At 49.3% G+C, this 11,484-nt stretch overlaps 1 protein-coding gene across 1 annotated transcript; it reads left to right on the plus strand.

Moving 5' to 3' along the window:
• Window positions 1-1,041: 1,041 nt before the first annotated feature.
• SEC61B (SEC61 translocon subunit beta) lies at window positions 1,042-6,438 on the plus strand. The gene is made up of 4 exons (XM_078619212.1): window positions 1,042-1,171; window positions 2,786-2,883; window positions 3,420-3,524; window positions 5,509-6,438. Exons 1-4 carry the CDS (start codon window positions 1,169-1,171, stop codon window positions 5,594-5,596), a joined length of 294 nt encoding a protein of 97 aa, XP_078475338.1. The 5' UTR covers window positions 1,042-1,168; the 3' UTR covers window positions 5,597-6,438.
• Window positions 6,439-11,484: the final 5,046 nt, after the last annotated feature.

An 11,484-nucleotide genomic window follows, 5' to 3' on the forward strand; every position in this document is an offset into this window, starting at 1 on the left:
GCTGGTTTATTCCAGGATGTTTCTGTTGCGCGTCGTCGCTTTAAGACGTTCTCCGTTCATATTTTGTTTGTTGCGGTTGCGCCCGACTCAAGAAGAGCCGCATGGCGCACAGGGCTATACCCTCCCCCTCCGTTTACCCCCTCTTTGACTTTAGTATACACATTCCTGCGGAGGGAGCTGGTAGGAACGTTGGGTTGCTCGGTCAATGGCCAGGGTCAACGGCGGCGTGGTGTATTCCGCAAATATGCCCGACTGTGAGGGCGGGCACAAGCCGGCGTGAGTAGGTTAAACGTTGAGTTTTATAAGGGCACCACGGGGTGACCAGCCCCTCCCCACCCAGCCCCACCCCTCCCACCCCCACCAAGCCCCACCCTCCCCACCCAGCCCCTAAACACCTTCCCCACCCAGCCCCTCCCCACCCTCCCCACCCAGCCCCTCCCCACCCTCCCCTCTCCACCCAGCCCCACCCCTCCCATTTTTGGATGCACGACGGACAGACGGACAGAATAATCCCCTATGGGCTGGTGTAACCAGGAGGTTCCTACCAGTAAAATTTCCTGCAGTGGTGTTCACACCTGATGATGATTGCTTATGTTGCAATCGAAACGTCGTGATTTAACTGTATTTATTATTTTTTTTTATTTTCTTTACCTACGTGACTTCACCGAAATAACCAAGAGTGTTGAAAAATGAAACTTTAAACGCCCCAAAAAAAAAAAAACTCAATTATGGACGACATTTGTTCGCGAAAGCCTCCTGCTACGCGTCAAACTCATGGCAAAATAAACAACAACAACTTTATTCCAGATTTGAAGCTTTCGTGACTGCAAGGATTCATACTCTTAGTTCTTTCGGTAAAGTCACGTAGGTAAAAAAATGAAATAAAAATTAATACAAATAAAATAAAAAATCCGAAACGTCGTGATTTTTATTTCATTTTTTTATTAATTTTAATTTAATTTTTTACCTACGTGACTTTACCGAAAGAACTAAGAGTAACAACAACAACAACGACGACGCGCCGCTGCCGCTGTCGTCACTTCCTGTCCTCGCTCGCGTGTGCCACGTCTCACTCCGCTCGCCTCCTCCCACCCACCCGCCCCGCAGTCTCTCTCATCCTCATCCGCCTCCATCTCGCGTCCCACACCGCCTTCCGCACCCTACAACCATGGTGAGAGAGAGAGAGTATGGTTATGTATAAGTGTGTGTTAAAAAATGTGTGTTTTTTGGAAATGAAAGATTTTAACAGCAGTAGCGCAACAATAAGTTACATTCGGTTTTTATGTTGAACGCTCTTTGCCGAGGCCTGCTTGCTCGAGCCGAGCCTACGGGCTTGCCTGGAAAGCCGCGCCGCCTTGCGCGAGCCGGTGGGCGGCGGCGCAGACCAAAGAAACCACCACCGTGTTGGGTTGATGGGTGGGTGAATGAGTTGTGGAACTGCTTAAATTGAACTAATAGTTTTAACAACAACAACATTTGAGACGAATGTGTTGTTTGTGTGGTTGCAAGCACGGACGGCTCTTTGGTTATAATCGCGGACGTATGTTCCAGATGTTATTCCTTTCGTCTTAAGCGCTGTGTGTGTGTACGTGTCGATCTGTCATTTGCGTCCCATTATTCGAGTCGTTTCGAGATTTCTACAGCTACGTTGCCTTTAATTCGTCATTACAATTATCCCCAGGGTGCACTTTATAAACGAATTCGAAGTAAAAGCGAGTTAAGACGGACAATCGTTTAACTCGTCTGGCAATTAATCGCAGCGGTCTTAATCCAGCAGTGGATGGACCATGACAGTTGCCGATGAATGATAAAGATTTAACTGGCCATTAGTGACCATGAGTTAATGGTTAATAGAGGTGGGCTTGCGAAGGACACGTCATGGTAAGAAGGCAGTGGTGGACGATGGCCGATACTGGGGATCCTGTAGAAAAAGGGGTCTTTGGCCTACTCTTCCACGCCGACCAGACGTTTTGGAAGTGCGCGGTAGTACTCACACTTTACTCCCACCACATGTGGCCTGCCAAATCGACTCGCTATGATGTTGGTCATCTTGTGTACAAATTAAAAGCCACTGATTTCCTGCTCTCATGAGCATTGAGGCATTGGTGATCATCTCCAGTTTACAGCCCTGCAGAGCCAGTGCTGGAAACGCCACATTCCCATGGCGGAGGTCAGTATCTCCATAGGATGACCATTATCGACCCTTCCCCCCCCCCCCACACAAAGTGGTATATATTTTAGCGACCGCGGGGTGTATGATGGGCTGAGTCACCCCCCCTACCCCTCTCCCCCAATGCATGCCTGTCCTTAAGAGGTGCTCGCTAACAGCCAGAGGTCGCAATCGGGTACCCGATATCCGTACCCTACCCGATACCCGGCTACCCGTACCCGGCCGGGTACGGGTACCGTTTGCGACCCTGGTGCGGCCGGGTACGGGTAGGCCGTGAGTCACTGGTGAGTCACCGTTTGTCACTCATTTCCAAACGTCTTGTCTCTTCTTACAATTCAAGTTCCTAGAATCAACCCACCCACGCCTGCAACATGGCTTCATCCCAGAGGTCGCAATTGGGTACCAGATACCCGTACCCTACCCGATACCCGGCCCGGGTACGGGTAGCCGGGTATCGAGTAGGGTACGTGTACCCGATTGCGACTCTGGTGCGGCCGGGTACGGGTAAGGAATCAAAACCCGTTTGCAACCTCTGCTAACAGCGCTTTCCTACGTCGGTGTGTAAAGACCGTGTTGGGGTGGCGGGGGGTAACCTCTTTGTCTTTTGTGTTGCAGCCTGGCCCCGCAGCGAGCGCCTCCACCGTGGGAGCCAGCGGACGATCGCCAAGCAGGGCGGTGTCCACCCGGCCCTCCGGATCGTCCGTGCGGCAGAGGTACGACCTGGGGTGGCGAGAGGCAGTACAGCAAGTAGTGCGGCGGCACCAGCGGCTTTGCCGCTCGTTTGCGGATCAGTTTAACACGTAGTAGAGGGCTTTCACGACCAATATCATCCATAATACAGGTTTTTTTTAGATCACGTAAATATATATACATGTGTCGTGAAACCCGTCACCACCCGACACAGCCAATTCGTCAGGTTTGTCATGTAAACAGAACGTGCCAATTCGTTACTAGTACAGCACCACCGGTGTGTTGGAGAGCCAAGCCAAGATTGCAAATGTTTTGGCTTGGGCCATTTCCCGGAACGTTAGCCTAAAATGTGTTTGTTTTTAACAATGAAAATGCGCACCTTCTGCGCCACGGTAGGTGCCGGAGATCTCGCAGAATAAAAAATAAAAAAAAGAGCCGGCCATGTTTTGCCGGCGTCACGGTCAAAAATGTTGCCATGTTTGATCAATTAAAAGCGCCACTAACTCATGCATGCTGTGATCTCTGTGCGATCCACTGAACCTGACTGGTGACCTCGCAGGAAGGCGACGAGCAGCGGAGGCAGTAGCGCGTCTCGCTCCACCTCTGCCGGAGGATCTGGGGGCATGTGGAGGTTCTACACCGAGGATTCGCCTGGACTCAAAGTGTAAGTGTGGTGGCAGACCCCCCTGCGGTGGTCCTGGCTGTCCGTAGACCCCCTCCACCGAATAATAGAATCTGTCCCGTCGGCATTGGGGTTGGTAATTGAATCAGAGTATTTAATTTAAACTGGAGGAATCCGATGGGCTATAAAGCTATTTTCACTGGTGTGTCCAGTAGTGTTCACAGGTGTCCCAGCAGTTTCACAGATGTCCCAGTAGTTTCACAGATGCCAGTAGTTCCACAGATGCCAGTAGTTTCACAGGTGTCCCAGTAGTTTTACAGATGTCCCAGTAGTTTCACAGATGTCCCAGTAGTTTCACAGATGTCCCAGTAGTGTCCACAGATGTCCCAGTAGTTTCACAGGTGTCCAGCAGTTTCACAGACGTCCAGTAGTTTTACAGGTGTCCAGCAGTTTCACAGATGTCCCAGTAGTGTTCACATATGTCCTGTAGTTTAACAGAGGTCCAGGAGTTTCACAGATGTCCCAGTAGTTTCACAGATGTCCAGTAGTTTCACAGATGTCCCAGTAGTTTCACAGATGTCCCAGTAGTGTTCACAGATGTCCAGTAGTTTCACAGATGTCCAGGAGTTTCACAGTTGTCTCAGTAGTTTCACAGATGCCCCAGTAGTTTCACAGATGTCCCAGTAGTTCACAGATGTCCCAGTAGTTTCACAGGTGTCCCAGTAGTTTCACAGATGTCCCAGTAGTTTCACAGATGTCCCAGTAGTTTCACAGATGTCCCAGTAGTTTCACAGATGTCCCAGTAGTTTCACAGATGTCCCAGTAGTTTCACAGGTGTCCCAGTAGTTTCACAGATGTCCCAGTAGCCCAGTAGTGTTCACAGGTGTCCCAGTAGTTTCACAGGTGTCCCAGTAGTTTCACAGATGTCCAGTAGTTTTACAGGTGTCCCAGTAGTTTCACAGATGTCCCAGTAGTTTCACATGTGTCCAAGAGTTTCAATGGTGTCCAGTAGTGTTCACAGATGTCCCAGTAGTTTCACAGATGTCCCAGTAGTTTCACAGATGTCCCAGTAGTGTTCACAGATGTCCAGTAGTTTCACAGATGTCCAGGAGTGTTCACAGATGTCCTGTAGTTTAACAGATGTCCAGGAGTTTCACAGATGTCCCAGTAGTTTCAGAGATGTCCCAGTAGTTTCACAGATGTCCAGTAGTTTCACAGATGTCCAGTAGTTTCACATATGTCCCAGTAGTTTCACAGATGCCCCAGTAGTGTCGCAGATGTCCGTTTGACAGCCGGTAATCCGATAACTGTTTTGGAGTCGATCAATGCTGGCAGCAGCAGCAATGCACTCCGCGTGTGCCGGTGCTCGCTTCACGGCGCTAGCCCCTACTAGTCGCTCAAATGCTGCGCATGCGAGCTTTGTCTTGTCTTGTTTGTAGTCTGCATGCCTGCGTTTCCCCTATGTCCATGGTTGTAGCTGTCATGCACGTCCGTGTGAATGTTTCTGGGCGTGCACACGCATGCGTGTTTGATCAAAGGAACGGAAGTGCGCCGGTGAGCTCCGCTGCGCTATGAACCTTCCAACACGGAGTTCGATTCCCGCTCGCCGCTGGCGTTGGTGGTGAATAGCTGGGCCTCCCCTAGGTCTACTGAGCCTTAAAACGAGTACTTGGTGCGGTGTGTAAACATCGGCACTGGGAAGACAAAGGGAGCCGGGTGTGGTGCTGGCCACCGACCCCTTGTGTGCCATTGCGGCCTTAAGAAGCGCTTGCTAACAGCATTACCCCCACAGATCTCTGACTTTGTGTATTTCCGTGTCTGTCTGTGTGTGTCCGTGGGCTCTTGTGTGTGTACATATGTGTCTGGACGTGCCTTTGTCTTGTATATTTAACCAGATGTATTTGCTGTGTGTGGCTGTGTCTAAGTGTTTCTGTGCATGCGTGTTGCTACGTGTCTGCATGTATATATATATGCCTCTACATGTGTGTGTCTGTATGTCTGTGTGCCCACCCACCCTACCCCACAGTGGCCCCGTTCCTGTGCTGGTCATGAGCCTGCTGTTCATAGCCTCCGTGTTTATGCTGCACATCTGGGGCAAATACACGCGCTCGTGAGCTGTGCCCCCCCACAACCGCATCGACCAGGAGCCCTCGCAAGACACGCACAGCAGCAACAGCATCACCGGCAACACCAGCAGCAGCAGTAGCTGCATCAGCAGCTGCATCAGCAATACTATCAAGAGAGAGACCAGCAGCAACAGCAGCAGTATCAGAAATACACAACGCACCTCCGATGAGCACGGCTGGCTACGCACGGTGCGAATGAAGTTCTACAAACAACACCAGTAGCAACAGCAGCTATAAAAAAAAACTGTCAAATGGTTGAACTTGCACCACCATCAACCACGGAAGTCGTCACAGCCTGATGTCACAATCACACCTCGCCATCGCTTCTTTCCTTGTGCCAGATCCCGCGGCAATTGCACATCTGACACCCTGACCAATGTCTGCTCTTCCAAGTCTCATCACCACACCAACCACATCTGGCTTGCGTTGTAATTTGACCACCGCCAATTCCATCGATCAATCACCAATCGCACCGTGACCAATTCGATCACCGGCAACGAGAAGCTTTTCCGCCGCCAACGTCTTCGACGGCAATCTGGGGCCCGATTTGGCTGTTTTCTCGCCAGGGATTTTGGCAAATGACACACACACAAGTCCGCTCAGTCTTAAAGTGTCACGGTGACGGCTCGTGCGTGATGGCTACGTGGTGATGGCACGCGCGTGCGCACAGGCGCGTGCGCGAATCCCGTCGCGTTTGGGACCAAACGGACACCCGTCTAGCGACCCGTGTTTGAGCTCGAGACTGAGTTGTAGACTCACCGTTGCAATGCTGTAATTGAATCGTGCTGTCGGGAGCCCGCCGTTCACCAAATAAAAACCAATACACGTCACCGTTGCCCCCTCGCCTCCGTCGGGTCCTACTTGCCTCGTGTCGTTCAAAGCGGGGAGAGGGGGGATGGGAGGTGGTATTCATCCAGCAGTAGATTGACTTGACCGTGGCCGATGATGGCTTCTAAATGTGACCGTATCTCAAGACGCTGTGCGGAAAGAGTGGGGCGTGTTTCTTGAGTGAGGATGGGGGGCGATGGTCAGTCGGGGGCAGAGGAGGGGAAGAATTCTGGACACGGAACAGGGATGTCGGTCTACAGTACAAGCGTCTGTGAGTATTGGTCTTTGTGAGTATGTGGAACTCCATCCTTGTAAAAAAAGGTGTCAGTTTTGTTACCAGATAAAAGGGTAAAAAAACAATTCTATTTTTTACCGGCAAATGAGGTTCCAATGGTGTAAATGCTTACCCCAAGCTCTCATACTCTGATGGTGCATTGTCTTTGAGTTGTGCACCTTTTGGCGTCATCTGGTCCAACACCATGTGAGACTAGGCTCTAAGGAATGCTGTCTCGGGTGTGGACCAATCAACTTCAAGGACAGTGCATACATCATCAGAGTTATGTTTTTGTTTGCATTATGACTGCAGGTATTGTGGTCTATGCAAACATGACTCCTTGTAAAAAAGGTGTCAGTTTTGTTGCCAGATAAAAGGGTAAAAAAACTATTATATGTGGAACTCTTTATGAGCCTAGGTCCCCATGTATCACTTCTGAGTGAGCCTCTTACCCGAGTCGAATGGTTCTCTGTGCGAATCGACGGTGAGTCTCTGGGTCTGTATGTGAGTATGGCAAGGAACGAGACGGGGTCGTAGACCGAGGGCAAGAGAGGAGGAAGGTTCTGAGAGCTTCGTAGACTTGCCACAGGGGCATGGAGTTGACGGCGCTAGTGGCTGGGCCGTGGGGCAGAGGTCGCAAACGGGTTTTGATTCCTTACCCGTACCTGTACCCGGCCGCATCAGGGTCGCAAATGGGTAGCCGTTCCCTACCCGAAATGAGTGACAAACGGTTACTCACCAGTGACTCACGGCCTACCTGTACCCGGCCGCACCAGGGTAGGGTACGGGTATCGGGTACCCGGTTGCGACCTCTGCCGTGGGGACAGCGGAGGTGAACGAGGCCGACCTCCATCGCAAGTTCCTCGACCTGCAGAGAGAGACGGCCGCAACTGGAATTCTCACCGCTGCCTTGGCCATTCCAGACCCCCCCCCCCCATTCCACTGCTTGGGTTTGGCAGCGCTGGAAGAGCCCATGTGTTTGAACGCGCTCAAATGCTGCAACCACGCACTGCTTCCAAAATATTCAAGTTTAATTTATTAGGTATAGCCCTGTGAGCCATTCGGCTCTTGAATCGGGTGCAGCCGCAACAAACAAAAAAACAAAAACATGAACAAGAAAACATCTTAAAGTGACTGTGTGACTGAGTGCAAACAGAAAATCCATGAAAAGACAGCAAAATATTGCAGAAAAAGCACCGTACACCAACGCTGTGTGCAAAAATCCCAGTGGGATGCAAGTCAAACAACAACAACCATAAGACAACTTAGATTAATCTTCTTAGGTTTTTTCGGTAAAGTCACGTAGAAAGTAAAATAAAATAAAAACAAAAATCACGACGTTTCGGAGGCAACACAAGTCTCCGTCATCAGGTGGGACCGTCACAGCCAGATTAGCTGTATCAAGTGAGGCAATGATTCAAGATGTAATCCCTTAAAAGCGAGTTGAGGGGGGAGGGAGAGGGAGGGGGGAGCTCATCAGACTATGGTAGCCAATGAAAGGAACGGATCGGGAGGGAGGGGGGGCGAGGCCAAAAGGGTGGGCGATGGACGTGGAAGCGCTTGTGCGCAAGCGGCCAATTACTGCACACGCCAACACAATGGAGAGAGAGGGGGAGGGGGGGTCTGATACACATGATAGACAAAAGAACGAAAATGATGATGGGTACAAACTTAGGGGGAGCTCATCAGACTATGGTAGCCAATGAATGGTACGTATCGGGAGGGAGGGGGGGGCGGGGGGGGGGGCGAGGCCAAAAGGGTGGGCGACGGACGTGGAAGCGCTTGTGCGCAAGAGGCCAATTACTGCACACGCCAACACAATGGAGAGAGAGGGGGAGGGGGGGGTCTGATACACATGATAGACAAAAGAACGAAAATGCCCATGTTTATACCAATGCTGGCTGAACAATGAAGAGAGTACTGTTAAAATGACTGGGGATGTTAACACTCGGTAAAGTACAGTAAAATAGTGCCTGTCAGATAAGATGGTCCAAAAAATTTGTGATTAAGTCTTTTTTGCGTGGTTGATAACATCTTTCCAATGATTACTAAGTTTGTACCCATCATCACGGTGGAAATTATGTCTGTGTTTGTATATTTGTATGGCTTCGTGTAAAAACCTTTGATGGTAGCCGGGAGGTTTGGCTACCATAGTCTGATGAGCTCCCCCTAAGTTTGTACCCATCATCATTTTCGTTCTTTTGTCTATCATGTGTATTAGACCTCCCCTCCTCCTCTCTGCCCATTGTGTTGGCGGGTGCAGTGGCTGGCCGCTTGCGCACAATCGCTCCATTGTGTTGGCGTGTGCAGTAATTGGCCGCTTGCGCACAAGCGCTTCCACGTCCATCGCCCACCCTTTTGGCCTCGCCCCCCCTCCCTCCCGATACGTTCCTTTCATTGGCTACCATAGTCTGATGAGCTCCCCCCTCCCTCTCCCTCCCCCCTCAACTCGCTTTTAAGGGATTACATCTTGAATCATTGCCTCACTTGATACAGCTAATCTGGCTGTGACGGTCCCACCTGATGACGGAGACTTGTGTTGCCTCCGAAACGTCGTGATTTTTGTTTTTATTTTATTTTACTTTCTACGTGACTTTACCGAAAAAACCTAAGAAGATGATTCCTTGCAGTCACGAAAGCTTCAAATCTAGAACTTAGATTAAGGCCATCAGTCTAACTCTGTACTACAACAAACAAACATGGCCAAACCGATAAACCTTTCAAAAATCACCAAAATAAAGCCATAAAAGCAATGAAACTGATCCTAGTGATCATAGGGAAAATATAAAGGCACTGGCACAGAGTGGACGCGAGGTGGCGGCTTTGGCTCACGGCGAGGGGACCAGCCGCCCTGTGGACCGTGGAGGAGAAAGCCTCGCGGAGACTCGAGACGCCTTTTTCTTCTTCAAAGGAGGGTCCTGGTCAAGTTTTGTCCGCAGTTGGGGGAGCGGTGGGCGTCGGGCGATGTTACTGCAGCTGCTGCTGGTGCTGCAAGCAGGTGGGGAGCGGTGGTGGAGCGGTTAGCGCGCTGCGCTACGAACCCGGCGACCCGAGTTCGATTCCCGCTCACGGCCAACACCGGTGACGATTATTTGAACCGGTCCCTGGCCTCGCCTAGGTCAACTCAGACTCAAATGAGTAGCTAGTGCAGTGTGTGAACATTGCCACTGCGGGAGACAAAGGTCGTCGGGCGTGGTGCTGGCCACCCAAACCCCCTCGTGTACAGTTCCGACCTTCATAGGTGCTCGCTAACAGCACTTGCCCCACAGTCTGTGGGATCTTTGCTTTGCTGCTGCTGCTGCTGCTTGTAATCCCAATTGAGAGTGATTCGCAGGCAATGTTTCAGCATTGGGGATGCGGTGGGTTAAACGGGGACAAAACGTCGTGTTGTCCATGTTTGACAGGTGAGGTGGAGAGAATACACACAACTCCACTCTATAAACAGAAACTAAACTTTGTATTTTACTGGCTAAGGCCCACTGAGCTATGAAGTTGTTGTTTTTAGAAGCGACCTGGCCACAAATGATACCCCAACGAAGTGGCTTATCGTGTGGAGATATCCATAAGATAGGTTATTATTTGGGTTAGACCGTGTAAATATATGAATGTGTCGTTAAACCCGCCACCACCCGACACAGCCAATTAGTAAAGGATTTGTCACGTAAACAGAACGTGGCCAATTCGTTACTAGTACAGCACTAACCGGTGCGTTGGTGAGCAAATCCACAACATTCACAACGTGAGTACGACGTTTCGCCAGTAATTGCAACTAGCATCCTCAGGCGGACAGCGAGATTTGTGTGCTTCCACCCATTTATATTTACGCAATCTAACCCCAAAACAACCTTTATTATGGATGATATTGAGTCGCTGAAGCCCTATTTGTTATTCTTAGGTGTTTTTTTCGGTAAAGTCACGTAGGTAAAACATTAAAAGTAATAAAAGTAAAATAAAATAAAAATCACGACGTTTCGGAGGCAACACAAGCTTCCGTCTTCAGGTGGAACCTATTTGGAACCTATACGAACTCCAAATATACAGGGTGCTTAAAAAAATGTGTTTTTAACACTTCTGAGAATTTGCAACAATGCCAATGAAAATGTGCTGCTTCCGGGCTCTGGAGACCACCTGGAGAAGATTCCAGGCCACGTGTTGTTGACAACGATGGCGAACGAGTGGAGACTCTGACCTCCTGAAGCTATTAACATTACATTTGTTATCATTTCTAGATTTGAAGCTTTCGTGACTGCAAGGATTTATATTCTTAGGTTTTTTCGGTAAAGTCACGTAGGTAAAACATCAAAATTAATGAAAATGTTCATTAATTTTAATGAAAAAAAAAGAACGGATAATATTCTGTAACATGATAACAAATATTCTTAGGTTGTTTCGGTAAAGTCACGTAGGTAAAACATCAAAATTAATGAAAATTTTCATCAAAATTAATGAAAATTTTCATCAAAATTAATGAAAATTTTCATTCATTTTGATGTTTTACCTACGTGACTTTACCGAAAAAACCTAAGAATATTTGTTATCATGTTACAGAATATTATCCGTTCTTTTTTTTACCATTCAAAACGATAGTCCCATACTAGTGTAGTGGGCTTATGTCACGCAGGACAAGTTGATGGAGGCAACACGTATTTATTACAAATATAAATACAGTAACAACAGGGTAACGACCCTAACACTTGAAGAGGCAACGGCCTCTTCACCCGGTGTTTATCAGGAGAAGTGCTCCCCAGTTAATGCTCACATTAACTGCCTACTG

Source organism: Lampetra planeri, chromosome 62 (assembly GCF_965212315.1).
Source record: "Lampetra planeri chromosome 62, kcLamPlan1.2.h2, whole genome shotgun sequence".
In the NCBI taxonomy this organism is placed as follows: Eukaryota; Metazoa; Chordata; class Hyperoartia; order Petromyzontiformes; family Petromyzontidae; genus Lampetra; species Lampetra planeri.

Bases quoted from the DNA above. Each gene is read 5' to 3' on its own strand.
- SEC61B (XM_078619212.1), top strand. The intron at 2,884-3,419 runs GTACGACCTGGG...GTGACCTCGCAG, and splicing joins GGATCGTCCGTGCGGCAGAG to GAAGGCGACGAGCAGCGGAG. The intron at 3,525-5,508 runs GTAAGTGTGGTG...CCTACCCCACAG, and splicing joins GATTCGCCTGGACTCAAAGT to TGGCCCCGTTCCTGTGCTGG.